The sequence below is a fragment of the Lissotriton vulgaris genome, chromosome 7 (assembly GCF_964263255.1).
Source record: "Lissotriton vulgaris chromosome 7, aLisVul1.2, whole genome shotgun sequence".
NCBI classification, from domain to species: domain Eukaryota; kingdom Metazoa; phylum Chordata; class Amphibia; order Caudata; family Salamandridae; genus Lissotriton; species Lissotriton vulgaris.
This window is the reverse complement of record NC_141695.1, coordinates 1,522,603,889-1,522,620,529: the sequence shown is the minus strand read 5'-3', so window position 1 is coordinate 1,522,620,529 and position 16,641 is coordinate 1,522,603,889. Positions and strand designations below refer to the sequence as shown.

Below are 16,641 nucleotides of genomic sequence, written 5' to 3'. Positions count from 1 at the left end.
AAAAGAACACAACCAAGCTCTGTGTACACTTTATTGAACAAAAACACAGCATTGAGGACCTAAAGTGGACAGTTATAGAAAAAGTATCAGACACGATACCCAATGTTGAAAAGTACTATACGAAAAGGAACAACGTTGGGTGGACCGTCTTAAGACCAACAAGTACGGTCTGAATGATGACATCTCCTGGCACCACTTTGCACGCTGATTTTTTCAAATAAGACAACCTAGATAACCTCATTTTTTAAGTGTGAATCTTTTCGTGATTCAGGTTGAGTCTGTGACTGTCCCATATTTCAAGTTTAGAAAAATTACATTCTCTAAATTTCCGGAAGTGCCATGACAATTATATTATAACATCGTAGATAACATATAATTATATTTAAGCGCACGAAATGGTTCTGAATTTGTTATTTAATCATTCAAACTTGATCTTCGTTTTCCTGCAAAACGTCCCTTTTCTATTTCTTTGACAAGCGCTGTTATAACGCCATTGGAAGCGTGCTCCCGGCGTCCAGGAGGCAGAGTCAGCACAAGACGCGGAACACGCTTCCGTTGCGGGTAAGCTTCCCTCTCTCTGCCCGCGTTCAATACCCACAACACGGCATCATTTTTACTAACCCCCCTTGATGTCGTTATAGCCTGGGACAATTGTCCATACCTCCTGAGGGAACCTTATATAATCACTCAAAGGTAAGACCTCACTTGAGGTAATCGGGCATTTCTCTTCCACTAGCGTGGGTAAATATTCACTGTTCCCGTTTCTTCTATCAGGTTCATTCAAAGTTCACCCAACTTAGAGGTATGTCAAACTTCACTTTTGGGTAAATTACAAATTACAGGTGCATGACTTAGTCACATAAACGCTAGTCTGTCAATATGTCGCCACCAATTACTCGCCTTTAATGTCACCACTGTTTTTGTTTTCCACAAATTGATAAATAAGATCTCAAATTGAGCTTTTAGTATAACAATACAATGTTTTCTTTGTTAACCATTTCCTGAACATTGGTTAAATGCCACCAGTGACCCCACCTTTTCTCTAATAATTTTTAGGTGACTTCATAGAACCTCATAAGGGTAAGACTATTATGTTAAAATCTACCCTTCTACATCACAAATAGTGACATGTAGTATTATCTGTGTTAAGTGTTGTATTTGTCCTGACGAATGCTCTTAGACCCACGGGCCAAGAGAGCAGAAACATGTCGACGTTTTTTCAGTCCTATTAATATATGCTATGGATTCCTAAACTTCCTGAGAGCATACCGAGTTTTCTTAACCTAGTGGTCCAGCGATCCTAATAAAGACTACCCTAATCGTCTGGAAACTATTTTATCCATATTTTGCACTTTCAGTGGGGTGACTCAAAATTCTCTGGAGACTGCCACGAAAAAACCAGAGATTGCCTCGGGTGAGGCTGGCAAGATACAAATTGTTAAACCCAATGATTGTTGCCATAACGTCTGTGTGGGGCGGAGAAAAAGATATACCGCTTCTCGTTATACACAACGTTTATGAGGGTTTTTCAATATTTCTCTTGGTATAAGTGGTTACAAGTGTCCTATCCACTTCTGATAAATTCTACAGCTACCTACGCCACCAAAATCATGTCAGTTTTCAAAGTAAATCGTAATGTCTTTAGAATCCATTTCAGAGCCTTTCCTATCTAATAGGACATCTACCCGCAGATTCCTTACCTTTGAATTTTCCAGGTGTCCGACTGTATCAGGAAATTTTTTCCTCGAGCAATACTCCTGCACACTGGTAGGTGACGTTGATCGGCTCTGCGTGACGTCACCTCAGCCGTTGTGACCTCTGCATCACCTATAGAGGCACCACCTCGGATCACTGACATCAACGCAGATCTGTGAAGAGAGCTAGCCTATGTCACTTTTTGACAGGCGTATTTCGATGTTTTGGCGACCCCCTTTTTTGGTCTATAGATTTTCCATCATGTCTAAGAAGACTTTTGGTTTCAAACCGTGCGCCTTTGAGGGAGTGATCCCTAAAATTGCTTGCGGCCCCTGTGTTCAACACCACATCGCTCTCCTCGGAGGTCTCATTCACGGTTCCAGTTGAGAAGAAGGTCCAGGCACCGCTTCGGGAGTCCTAAGTCTTCATCTTCAAAGTCAGTTGTTGAGCCGGTCAGATATGAAGCATAAGAAGTCAAAGTGTGCTTCGACTTCACCCCTTCCGTCGGCCGGCTCGATGGAGGAGTCTCCGCGTTCTAGGCCTTGTTCTTCTGAACTTCCGCCTGGGTCAGCTCTGCACTTTCCCATCTGTCCGGGAGCCGAAGCGACCCCCCACTCAGAATTTTATGACACCATGTGCTTCATATTTGGGCAGCCTGACATGCCTTGGATTTTTGGCTTAGACGGACTACGCTACTGATTCTGAAGCCCGGGATGTCTGAATCCTGTCACCGTTCCGGAAGGAGGACCCGGTATCACTCCTGCTCCTTTGGTTCCTTTCTTTGTGCCTAACCCGGAAGGACTATCCCCTTCGCCGGATTGGCAGCGCAAACCTTTTCCAGCTTCTGAGAAGTTTGACCCTCGGTACGCTGAATAAAAGAAGTGACATCTAGAGAGAGTGCACTGTTATTTCTGTTATTTACTCTCTTCACATCTGGCTCTTCTGATTTCCCTGAGAGAATTGTTCCTCCAGATACCTGTGAATCAGATAGTTTGATCTTGGAACCCGTCTTCCCCCTTCTTCCGCTACTCTTCAGAGCTTAATTCATTTCAGTTCTGCTCTTTAACGAAAGAGATGCCTTCAAGTACCATTCTATTGCTGGATGCTTATGCTTACTTTTTCAGAGCTGCTGTACATGAGAAGTGTCTATTTTTGGATCCAGGCCTTATCTGTAAAATTACCCCCTATGACCTGGACCTCCCCACCTTGGTGCTCTTTTTAGATATTCAAGCCTCAAGTGCCTTGGTGATGGCTGATTGTTAGCCCAGCACCGAAACGCGCGTCGGCACCGTGCAAGACAGAAACCACTGGGCGACAAACTTTTGTAGGCACTGATTACATGTACTATTACCCTGTATTCCTCCTTTTTTGGGGTTTCTGCCTCTGTTTTATATAGCTTGCTTTTTGTATGTAATTTGTTCAATTTGATGTGTGTGAGAATGTGGAGTGCATGAATGGTAAGACTGTTGGACATATATGTTTGTTTCTTGCCTTTTAGGTATATTTCTTTTTGTTTAGCTCTTTTGTGGGGTTACAAGAGAACGTATCTATTAACCTAATCCCTTCAGCCCAGATTCTTCTGTCGTACATGTTTAGTGTATATATATGTTTGTGTATATTGTCTTCTCATTTGCTCCATGATGTATCATTTGAATATCTAATAATATATATGTACAATATCTTTAAATAAACTCGTGTTTGTACTGTAGCTATTCGTAGACTGAACTTGTTGTGCATCATACTTTCCCTTGATTCTAGTCAAATCTCCATTTTGTTATCAATTGGGGGCGGAGTTACGCTTCGTTATTTTCCTTTGGCAGGCAACACCATCCTCCCTTGTCTCCGAGGGTTGACCCTTTGTCAGCCTGACCCGACCGCCATGCCTTCGTGTCTCAGAGGCTCAGAAGGCGCGGCAACACCATCCTCCCTTGTCTCCGAGGGTTGACCCTTTGTCAGCCTGACCCGACCGCCATGCCTTCGTGTCTCAGAGGCTCAGAAGGCGCTCCATCGGGTTCCACGCCAATGGCTGCGGCACCAATGACCACCCATAAATCTGGACCAAAGTCGGCCGTGCCATTTCGACCTTCCCAGATGCTGGCCCCAACAGAGAGACTCCTGCCCCCCCCTCCCGGTGCCCCATTTTCCCTCTATCACTCCCTTCCTCCATCACAGTCCTAGTCTCCCTCTCAAGCACCATCCCCCTATCCATCCCTCGTCTCCTTCCTTCATATCTCACTCCTTCCTTCCGTCTCTTATACCCTTCCTTCACGTCGCACTGCTTCCCTCTATCCATTACTCCCACTCCACTTCCCTCATCTCTTCCTTCAGCCCCCACATCTTCCTTTTCTCATTCCTTAATATTTTCTCCTTTCTTACTCCTTCCTCTATTCCTCACACATTTCCTCTATTATACCTTTCCGAATTCTGTTACACAATTCCTCTGCATTTCAAACCCACACCTTTCTCTTTCCATCTTTCTACTCGTCACTCCACTACATGCCTCACCTTTGCCCTTCCTGGCTCATCCCCCATTCCATGCTCATTGTTTTGAGTAATATCACATAGTTTTATCGATCCCTCACTGCGGACCCTCCATGTCTCACTCTTTTCGGCATCTCTCCTGCCACATTCGCACTCATTCCCTTTCCTTCCCACTTGTTTACTCTATTCCTCTATCTGAGTGACATTCTGTATAAGGCCCAGGGCCGTATGTGGCCCCTCTGCCCTTTACATGGGGCTCTTGGTCATGTTTACTCGACTCAGCACAAACAATAAGGCGATGTTAAATAATCGTGAACATTTTTATTTATACTTAATTGAAGTAAAGGGAAAGTAGAACAGAAGGTGTCTTGCACCACTTAACTTTACGAAGCTCTTATTTTTTAAAACCATCTTGCAACAAATGTGTACAAATATCGTAAAGTCTCTTCAAAATTAAAAAAAAGTGTATTTTATTATCCTGCAGAAGCAAATCACTGTAGTACGTTGAGATTATATCTGCATTGAGAAGCATTTTTTAAGTGATAAATTGAGTATTTTAAGTGATACGTTTCGAACAGAAATCTAGAAACATTCATGACCCCCTAGCCCCACCCCCACCCACAACAATGCCAGTGGTGAACTAAGAGGTGAGTCCGTTGTGTGCACATTTTTCTGTGGCCTGGGCTGCTATTATGCATGAGGAACATTATAGGTTATCAAATTAAACATAAGAGAAGATTGGTAAAGCATCGATCTTGAAGTTATGTATTTTGAGGTCTTTAGCAAATTAAACATCGGAGAAGATTTGTAAAGCATAGATCTTGAAGTCATGTATTTTTAGGTCATATATTTGATCATTTAAAAAAGGAGGCAAAGTGAAATGAAACAGTTGCCTAGTATCACCCCGCCTGCAGCTCACCTAACTCACTTGAGTCACTCACAGTGACGTGGAGTACAGGTGAATGTAACCAGCAATACACACACCCTGCTGACCCCAACTGAATGACAACTACAAACAACAAACCGAACAAACGCTTCTTCTGTTCCAGAGGTGCTCAATAGACGAGGGTCGCATCTATCATCGGTGCAGCAGGCGCAGTGGCACCGAGTGGAGACCTGAGGAGCCCACTGCATCCATTTTGGTTCTCTTATCCTACCTAAAATGCTTGAAAGAAGGAGTATTTCCTGGCTTGCACCACAGTTGCAATGCCACTGTGATGGGCATGCTCTTTAAGCTTCTTCCAAAATTCAGGGCGTAGATCAGGCGCAGCTCCCCCAACCAAGACAATGAATAACTGAGATATAGATGGGGATACGCGGGGCATCACATTTTCCAGGGTGTTGGGGGCATAATTTTGCATTTAACCACAGCCCAAAATATCGAATCTTATCTGCCACCCCATAAAAATTCCGAGAGGTCAATTGGGAAATTGTTGTGCTGGAGCCAGATATAGAGTATATATTTGTGGGTGTCTGCGAAGAACCGAAAGCAGCTGACCGGCGGATCAACAATTGGAGTAACCATTCACCAGGGGCGTGGCTTGGTCAAGATTGGGGGCAGGGGAGGACTTCAAATTTCCCAACAAACACGCTGGAGTATCTTGTGAAAATACACGACATGAGAAGCAGGGCAAGGGGGGCTTAAGGTGCAGTGTGTTAAGAGTACTTAAAACTCGTTCTTTTTCAAACTAACCAACAGTTTTTAAGACCTTCATAAGTGAGTGTGTGTGTGTGTTTGTCAATCGGTGTGTATGTGAAAATGCCAGGTGAAATCTAAAAGACACCTCACAATACCCGACTGAAAACACTTGTGAGTTGTACCCTGTTATTTACTACAGAAAACACTAATTAGGTCGGTGTAACACCCCCAAACATACTCCACCCCTAAAACTACGCCGCTGCAAGTAACATACTGATTGAAACACGTGGGTTGAAAGCCACCAGAGCAGTTAAAACCAACGGAGGCCAGCAGAGTGATCGAAACCAGTTCACCCCACGGGAGCTGACCTCAAACATTTCCCAATACTCAAAACTAGCCACACGGGACAGCTGGATAGAACTGGAATTCCACGAGGGAAACTCCCAAGAGAAATTCCTGGGCCCCGGGGAAGGAATGCTAAGAGACGTCAGCCCGTCAATTCAAATAATGTTTAACAGAAGTGACTGAGCCTTGTTTAAACATGTCCCCCCACATCATAAAACCGCAGCCAATAAACAAACAACGCCTCCTAAATACTGACGACTAAGTGGCTGACATTTGTGAAGGCTACTGTAAAAAATACTATAGCAAAGACTTTAATACATCCGGTGCTGGCCGTTCATGGCTAACTGGCCTCAATGGTTGCACAACATGCATGACCGGCAGTGGGGGAATCTCTGCACCAGCTGGCTTTCAAGCGCCTATACAGGCAGGCCTGAACCCCATGACCTGTCCAGGGTAATGTACACACGCCCCATGCTCTCCACGCCCATGTAGACTACATTCAGGAAGGGGTCTCTATCAGCTTACCACCTCAATGTTCAGCCCTTGACATACAGAATGCATATCTGATGCTTTGGAGTTATTTTTTTTCAACTTTGATAATACCGTTTATTTACATTGATTTTGTATTCCTTGCATATCTAGTATGTACTTTGCTATCTACAAATAAATAGATGAAAGATAATGGAACCTGAAGCTCCAGAGACAGTCAGGCTCCCAGTATGCAGATTATCCGTTGTCCCCTTCACTAGGAGCTCGCACTTTGCTTGTAATTAAGTGGATATCACATTTTGCTGAGTTTTCATTTGCTTTGATTTTATGTTGCATTATGGTAGTGGTATCTGTTTAGTGCAGGTTGGCTTTGGAACAGTCCAGCCCGAGCAGATAAGAGCGGTGGGCCGCGGCTGCTTTGGAATATGGTAAACAAAAAGAGATGGGGCGAGGCGCAGTTAAAGGTCCAGCTTGTAGGCCCCCACAAAGACGATATGTGAAGGCTGCCATGGAGGCAGATCGAGGGATCTGCTCCCTTAGTAGCAAGGATCCTCACTGTGTGTGTATGTTGCTCTGTGTGTGTGTATGTGGCTCTGCGTGTGTATGTGGCTCTGGGTGTGTATGTGGCTCTGGGTGTGTGTGTGGCTCTGGGTGTGTGTGGCTCTAGGTGTGTGTGGGGCTCTGGGTGTGTGTGGGGCTCTGGGTGTGTGTGGGGCTCTGGGTGTGTGTGGGGGGCTCTGTGTGTTTGTGGTCGGGCTCTGTGTGGCTGGCTCTGTGTGTGTGTGGCTCTGTGTGTGTGGGTGGCTTTGTGTGTGTGGCTCTGTGTGGGTGTAAATGCAATCGGTCATGCATTTGCGAGCGATTAAGCTATTGGCATTGCAAATGACAATGCCATTTATTGAACGATTAAGCTATTGGCAATGTAAATGACAATGCCATTTATTTATGATTTAAAAAAAAAAGTCATGAGCAATGCCAATAGCTCTACCTTTAATAATGCCGAGACCATTGCATTGTAAATGCTTGTTCCTCTTGTCCCTCTCTTTCTATCAGTGTCTCGCTCCTCCTCACTTACTGAATAAAAGCGTTACTTCACGAAACGTCTCTTACCCTCTCTTACCCTCTCTTTCCTCCTTTCCTTCATTCTTTCCCCTGTGAAATGGATCCAAAAGAGAAAAGAAATCATTTGTTGGAAATGTCGTCGTCTTTTCAAATTTTTATATTCCAAAGTGTAGCCTTGGGACGGTGAGAAAAAATGGTACGAAATATAACAAAATAAAGCAAGCGTGAAGTGGAACATGTTTAATGCAATCCTTATAAGCTGTTTTCATAAAAATAACTAAATGAAGCAAGTCAGAGTGGTCGCAACGTGGGCAGTTTGGTTTTATTCACACCCAGACACATTAGAGCCACTTTACAGAGTTTGCCAGTGAAGTAAGTACTACTTTCGTTTTCTTGTCTTTCTGTTGATGCGTGGAGTAGAAAATCTTTAATGTGATGCTTATCAGCTGTTTTTCTTAATTTAGTTTATAAAATTTGTACTGCAACTCTGTGTTCAGGAATGTGGTCTTTTTAAACCATACTGCCTACCTTTTGTAAGGATCTAAGCTATGGACATTGAAATGGGTCCCTTCTGGGCTGTGTAGTCATGTCCTTGACATTTCAGGCAAAACACTAATTGATTTCTGAACAATGAGTGTAAAATCGTTATGGTGACCATGTTGTTCCTTTTTACATTAAACATGCTTTACTTAATCTTGCATTCCCTATAGGTGTTTGCTTTTTCCAGGATGTTATTACTCTTTTTTTTCAGGCAGCATATTACTCTTATCTAGTACATAATTTGAAATGAGTACATCCAAGTGTTTCTAGCGGGGCACAATTGGGTTGTAATTGAAGGCATGGTTAGTTTATCTCAGTAGGGCATTATGGTGTTCAGTGGGGGAAAGAATGTGGCACTATGGCCAGAGCTGCCAATTTTGGAACTGTGGAACCAGGTTCAGCTTTCATGATCAGTCCACCAGACCACTCTTCTGAGGAAGCACATTCCCATGGTAGATTTTAGAAGGCCCTGCTAGACCTTAGAAGCCCTGTTGTCTTGGCACTAGCAGGTGGACCCTAGCAGTGGCAAGCATGGGTTAACCTTAAAGGCCTGTCCACCTCAATCCATACTGAAGTTCACCTCCAGTATTTTGGTCAGGCCTACAAAGCAGCACACCCTATAGCGACAGTAACTCTGTTACTGAGGTCACAGGACCCTTGAGGCCAGTCCGCCTCACCCATTGGTATCTCTATTGGCCTTGTTTCAGCAGCAGTAGTTCAACTCACCAGGAATCGGCAATGCTGGATTTGCACCCACACCAAACTAAGTTCGCAAACTTCATTGACTAGAGGACCTTATGACTTTTCGGGGAGCAATAAAAACATTCTTGTTTTAGCTGTCCCTTTCATGTTTTATCTTTTCCTGTTGTGTTATGTTACTCCTTGTCTATGCGCCGGGACGCTCCTTGGCTGGAGTAGCTGTGCGCACAATAAATTAATATAACATAACATAACATAACATAACATTGTCTCTCTGCTTCATACACAAGCGTTTTTAACATGTGCTTGTGGGTCTGTGTATCATTTTAATCCACACTAAAAAGATATTTAATTGTTGGGTACATCAAACACTCTTTTGTACTTAGGCCTATCTGTCCACTTGAGTAACATAGCTTAAAAATATTGCCAAAGCCATTAGCTCTGGCTAAACACTTATAAGGTCCCAAAGGCAAGACCTATTAGCTGTTCCAGTGCTTGTTTTGTGCAGCTATTAGGATCATGTCCCACCTCTTTTTTGCGTTTGTATTTTGAGTAATATATCATTTTAAACTTTGTGTGCATTAAACCTTTAAGCCATGTTCACAGGAGAGACACTATAGAGACCCTGCATGTCACACTAGTCATCGTTTTTGCAGATAGGAGAATCTATAAATGGATTAGTTTTTTAACTTTTCGGGTCTAGGTATTTGTCCCAGTTAAAGTGGATTTGTCTGTTTTTTGCTTGACTAAATGTTCTGAGATTGTGGCTGTTACTGCCTCCCAGTGTGGTGCTTTTACCGTGCACTCCCAACACCATATAGTAAAAACCTGCATTGTTGATGTATACCTGGGACCATTGTTGGTCCCCCCCTATCTGGCCTGTTCACTGTGGGGAAAGATTCGTTTGGAGCAGGTAGTTGAATTGTGTCTAATCAACTCTGCGATGCCTGGACACTATTTTCATGTCCTCTAAGGCCTGTAACATTGTTTTGTATGGTATCTCAGTGCTTATTTTTGACTTCCACTTCCCTTTTAACCTATTATCTGTGTAATATAAAGATAGAGCATTGTTCTATATTAACGTTATTGCCTTTTATAGTAGCCATGTATTAGTTAGCATTAGGTGTACGTAGTTGGATTTCAGTGGTACAGCAATATCGCCCTTCTATGTCTGGATTGCTGCTCTTGTGAGTGTCTTGAATATTAAAAAAGTTACCTTCCAGCTATTCTATATGTTTCCCTTACCCTGTTAAAGGAACGGATCAGTAAATGTTCATATAGTTCTCACACTTTATCAAAACTCTTCCAGCCACCGATGTTTGTCCCATATCTTGGTGACCTAGTGAAACTTAATCAAGTACTGCAGTTGTGTATCAGGAGCATACAGTGTCATGCTTCTCTTTTTTTAGGGCTGCCTAGGCAGCGCTTTCACTGTGTCTTCGAGACATGCTGTTTTCAGGATATATGCATAAAGCTTCGCTAACTTTCTGACCATCTTTTTAATTTGCTTCTGTCCTTGTCCTTTGTAAATTGTGGCTTTTTATTGGTCATTACACTTAGTAGTCCCTCCTTAGTACCGCCTTGTCTCTTTTTGTAACCTTCCATGAGGGCACCCCCTGTTACATGTGTTAGTACGTCCTAGGTTCAAGCACTATTTTCTTAAGGGCCTTCAGACAAAACACTAATTTTGTCCTAAGCTAGGTTTTTTAGTGGTTACTTTACTCGCTAGCACATCTCACATTTATATGAGACCTTCTATAAATGTCCCTTCATCGGATCCACATAGAGTATAACCTAATCCGATATTAATATAATAATAATTTTGTCACATTTCAAAGCTACTAATTGTATATATGGACATAGCTATTTGAATGTACTCGTGGTACTGTCTTGCATGCAATGCATTATGGGTAGGGTAGATTTACCATATATTCTGCAGGGTACAGTATCATATGTGAGCAAAAGTTTATGATGCTCACTATGGACCTCTAGGAGCAGCTTGCGGTACTGCACCTAGACAAGCAGTGCTGGTGCCTTGCTCACTAGGGACCTCTAGGAGCAGCGTACGGTACTGCAACTAGATATGCAGTGCTGTCACAATGCTCACTAGGGACCTCTAGGAGCAGCTTGTGGTTCTGCACCTAGACATGCAGTGCTGGTGCCTTTCTCACTAGGGACCTCTAGGAGCAGCTTGTAGTACTGCATCTAGACACAGTGTTGGTGCCTTGCTCACTAGGGACATCTAGGAGCAGCTTGTAGTACTGCACCCAGACACAGTGTTGGTGCCTTGCTCACTAGGGACATCTAGGAGCAGCTTGCAGTACTTCAACTAGACAAGCAGGGCTGGTGCCTTGCTCAACAGGGAGCTCTAGGAGCAGCTTGCGGTACTGCACTGTGACATACAGTGCTGGTTCCTGGCTCACTATGCAAGTATTCACAATGCATCAGGTCTTGCATTACTGAAAGTATGAGCTATTGGCTTTGCATTATTATTTGCAACTCCAATACCTTAAACTATCAGTAATGCGAGACCTATTGCATTGCAAATGCTTGTTCATGTATCACTGATAGACCATACCTAACTTATAACACAAGCCCACAAGACCTAAAAAGTGCTCCGACCCCTCATCAGGGGTAGTAAGTGCTATATAAATCCAATTACAATACAATACAATACCATACCTTACCTGCCTAGTTGATCTGATCTACCTACTGTACATTCTTAACTTACTTTACCTAACCTACCATGAGTAGCTTAGTATACATAACCTACCTATCACACCTATCCTACAATACCTAATCTTTGATATTTACCTAACAAACTTACTATCAAGTCCTTCCTACTTATTCTGCTGTGTGTAACCTACCACATCTTCTTCCACAGCTAGTTACAATAATCTTCACACCTAGCTACAATTTTTGTAAGACCTTTGTCTCATAACTTATGTACCTAACATACCTGTGTATGTCTTCATTCTTCCCTGGAGTGTCATTTGTGTGAAAAAAGGACCAGTTATAGTCACTTGATCACTAGTAAGTGCTTAAGGTATTGCAGCATGCATTGAAAAAGTGTCCATTGCAGCTTTGGAAGGACATGAAAATGTGAATGCTGTTTTCTGTAAAAATAACAAGACTAATAGCTTTGCCAAAACTTGTGTGTATATTTTAAATTGCTTGGCGTGTATTCTTGTTTTACAAATTATGAACTGTACAATGGAACAATGTAAATCTGCCAGCATCAACCCAATTTCCGACTATTATCTTTGAACAAATAATGGGGTTGTATGTCTGTTTCTCGTTAAGCTCAATGAGGCTTTTTCTTATTGTTTTCTTTACAAGACTAACAAATGTCAATTTTTTTTATTTGCCCGTGTCTGTATTTTGCCAATTTCAGAGTTGTGTAGAAAACAACCAGAAAGGCCATAGTCGCACCAACAGTGGCATCAGTACAGCGAGTGGAGGAAGCAATGAGCCAACTACTCCTGATAGTGAGAGACCAGCACAAGCTTTACTAAGGGACTATGGTAAGTAGACAACCCAGAACATTTTTTGTTTGGCTTCGATAAGCAGCCACTGTAGCCAACACCCGTTGTTTAGACACTAGGGCTCATATTACAGATTGGGCATAGTCTCCCTGTTTGTGTGGTAGCACACTTGTAAATGGGTCCTGTGGGCATAGGCTGGGACAGCATGCCTTATTACAGTACATGCGCTGTACTGAAAATAGTGCCTTAGTGAAAAGTGGATAGCTGTCTGAAAACGCTGGTTTTATTTTCACTTTGAAGGCAACAACCTGGGCTGCAATTCAAATGGTACAAAGATCTCCTAGCCGGCTGCAGGGCCAATCTGGGAACCGAAAGCGGCCCTGGCAAAGAGCATGGCTGGCCCGGGGGAAGGGGGGGGGGGGGGGGGGTCTAAAACCGATCCACACTGTGGCAGCCCACCGGGGAAACGCCAGTGCCGCTACGCCCAGTCTGTCCCTGGCTGGTAAGTGCAGTGAATGACTGCACTTGCCTGAAGGGGTATTCTGGGGGATCCATGGGACCCCCTTTCCGCTTGCAAGGGTTACCTGCCCTGGTGCTCAGAATGTACACTTCATTATTGTGGTGGACAGTCAGTGTGTCTCCTTACAGTCTCTTTGCCTCTCCGCCCACATCTTTAATCAGCATGAGCACAGAGGCAAAGTGTTTACTCATTTGCATGTGGCCAGGCCTCCATGTAAATGGGGAGGTGCCCTGGTGATCTTGCTGGTGTGAATCCTAGTATAGAGTGGACCAAATCAGCTGCCTATTCTATGACACCAGAGTTCCCTGGATGGACAAGAAGCAGACGCATACACCCATTGTTCCTTCTGGAGTGCTTCTTGTAATACAGCACCAGGTATGTATTATTTCTAAGAAACTGTTAAGGGAATGGGAATTAACAGAAGTGCAGCCATGTTGTGCATGGGCCCCCCACGACTCCGCTACGCTACACATATGATCTATGAGTTCAACTGTATAGGTGAAGACATGTACACACTTTAGGGTACACTATAGGTTAGGATTGCCCTATGATTGGCATTGCCTACCCTATAAGTCCCTAGTACATATTAGTGCAGGGGGAGTTAAAACTACCTTGAAGTCCCTAGTATATAATAGGGCATGTTGGTTTAGAGACCAGCAGCCCTTTCTGCACTTGCATGTGTGCAATGCTGAAGTCAGTTCAAAAGCAGCCCTGTATTGCAGGACAGCTTTTAAATATAAATTGTGTCCAAACTCGACTTTGGTGGTAGGGACACTTAAAAAATAATTAAATTTGGTATTTTGGCATATTAAGTACCCCCAAGGTCTCCCATAGGTGTTCCGGAAGTGTGTTGCGCTACTTAATATGCCAATATATTGTAGTATATTAATTTTTAAGTGTTCCTACCATCAGAGGGTGGGTGGGGGGGGGGGGGCAGACGCTTATAAGGAGGATCCTTATAAAAGATGTTTTATATTCCCCTGCGGATAGAGAAATTGCACATTTCGCTTTGTTCATTGTAGTAAAGGCCTTCCAAAAATCGATTTTTGTGCTAGGAGCACTGTGGAGAGAAGATCCACAATATTTCTGGGTTTCAGGACCCCTAAATTCTCCCCTAGGTGTCCCATAGGTGGGGGGTCATGTAAGAATATGAAGGGTCCTTATAAAATGTGTTTTATAGACCTTGGTGTTCGAGAAATTGGACATTTCATTTTCAACATTGTAGACCTCTAGCCACAAAGGTTAACATTTCAATAGTTTATGAACTCATAACTACGGCTTGGAATTCATGAAAAATACTATCAAGGACTTAGGAAAAAGGTATTGATAAATCCAACAATATGCTATTGTTGAATTTATTTTAAAGAATACAGAAAATAAGTATCTGAAAGAAACAGGTTAGTGTTAGATTCCTTACCTTAGAATATCCCCAGGCGTCAGACTGGATCTGGAAAGTTTTGCGTAGCAGTACCCCTGCTCGTTGGTAGGCGTCGTCTGCGGCTCCACGTCCGTCGTCGGCGTCGTGATCGCCAGGATGACGTCGTCGGAGTACTCAGGCGCTGCCCTCGTGCCCTGCTGTCAGTTCTTCTTTTTTCCGCACCAGCAAACGCAGATCCGAGAAGAGCAGTACTCTTAGTCAATTTTTGGGTAACTTTTTTGATCTATTTTGGATCATTTCTCGAGTCGACCTTCGACTCGCTGTGCCGATAGGGATGCCTGGTTTTAAACCTTGCGAGGATTGTCACCGCTTGATGTCGGTGACGGACCCCCACCTTCGGTGCCTTTACTGTCTTGGGGCCGACCATGATGACAACTCATGCCCGACTGCCGTGTCTTGACCTCGAAGGCTAGGCGGGAGCGGTCCCGTAAGCGGCTCAAGCTCCGGCAGTCGGCCCGCGCCGCTCGAGGTCCCGGTCTAGGATGAGGTCGAGGGACCAATCGTGGGGCCGCAGTCATCGCCGCTCGACGAGTCACCACCTCTTATCGGGCTCCAAGTCCTCAGGTAAGTCGAGGCACTCGAAAAAGAAGTTGAAGAGGCGTCATCACTCTTCTGACTCTTCCCCCCCCCACGCTCGCGCGACGGGGCCTGGGGTTCGGGCGACACCGCCCACGCGGCTACGACGGAGCCACAAGCGCTGCATCCAGCTCCACACCTGCCGGTCCCTGGGCTGCACGGGACGCCGGAGGAGATACATGACTTCCTCGTGGCCATGAGGATGCACTTCCCTCCGTCGGACCCTGTTGAGGCGCTTTCGGGCCCCGCGGGTCCGTCTGGGAGCCCTAGCGCTCCGGCGGCTCCGGCCCCGGCACTGTCGGGTGTTTCGGCCCCGGTGCTGTCGATGACTCCGGTCCCGACGCCGCAGGTATCCGGGGCCGGATCCCGGTCTTTGCCAGTCGACCTTACAACTCCTCCGTTAGAGCGCCGACCCCGAGGTTGTCGCCCACGAAGCCGTCCCCGGACGACATTGTCCCCAGTTTCAGCCCCGATCCGGGTCCGGCATCGGACCGGTGCTGCCCGACGATGTTTCCGGCGCCGACGGGTGAGCAATTCACCAACGACCCGACTCCAACATTTTTCCCTGACTATCAGGAGATGGAGGACTGGGAGGGGGTCTGAGGACCCTCTGGCACGGCAGTGCCAGTTGAGCCAGGACTGGGCAGACGAGGTGGGGAGGCCAGTGGTCTGGCACTTCGCCCAACACTGGATTTGTTGCTTACAGCGTGGTATTGACTAGGGCAGCCAAGGCCTTGGCTCTTGAGCTACCTGTCGCGGCTGTGAGGACTAACCTCCTCACTGAGGTGCTCAAACCGCAGGCAAGCTCCTCGGGGCCTCTCCTGCCGTTTAACGAAGCCCTCACCGACGTTCTAGTGGGCACCTGGTCCAAGCCCTCTACAGGCCTCCCTGTAGATCGGAACGTGGCCCGACGCCACCGCCCGGCTCTGGGCGACCCCAGCTTCCTGTCGGTTCACCCCACCCCCGAGAGCCTGGTGATCCAGGCCTCTACTTCCCAGACCGCATTCCAGACCGCTCCTCTGGATCGGGAATCCAAATGGTACAATCAGTTTGGGAAGAAACTGTTCTCCCTGAGTTTGGGGCTGCGGTTTGTCAACACCGCCTGCCTTTTGGGCCGTTACACCCACTCTCTGTGGGATACGGTTGCGGAGGTGCTGCCGCAGTGCCCAGTGGAGGCCTGGGCGAAGCTCACCCAAGCCCTCGCCGAAGGGCGAGACGCAGCACACTATTTGATATGGTGTGGACTCGATACCACTAGCTGGCTAGGGCGATTGTAACGACGGCGGTGGTTCTCCGCCACCTTTTCGCAGGATGTCCAGGCCACCCTAATGGACATGCCTTTTGATGGCAATCGCCTCTTTGGCGACAAGGCGGACAGTGCGCTGGAGCGTTTCAAGGACTCCAGGGCTATGGCCAAGTCCTTGGACCTCGGCCAACGCCAGCAAACCTCCGCTTTTAGCCCCTTTCGTGGCCAAGGAAGGGGCGCCCCCACAGGCCGCAGAACCAACCTCAACGTAGTCGCGGACGAGGTAACTGCCGTGGCGGTACCGGGGGACAACGGCAAGGTCAGTCCACATCAGCCCCCTGCAGCATCTTCCTCAAAGCCTTCCTAGTCTGAGATTTCAGGCCCATTCAACGCCAGTGGGGGCAGGTTTCACCTTCACCTCCTCCG

General features: G+C 45.7%; 1 protein-coding gene across 2 annotated transcripts in view; it reads left to right on the top strand.

The window, feature by feature from the left end:
- The window catches only part of RALGAPB (Ral GTPase activating protein non-catalytic subunit beta), a 1,758,088-nt gene that overhangs the window by 786,314 nt on the left and 955,133 nt on the right, over positions 1–16,641 (top strand). For both annotated transcript variants that reach the window (XM_086932393.1, XM_086932392.1), the window contains exon 15: positions 12,345–12,474. In XM_086932393.1, the coding sequence (XP_086788519.1) occupies positions 12,345–12,474 (130 nt within the window). The remainder of the gene's footprint in view (positions 1–12,344; positions 12,475–16,641) is intronic.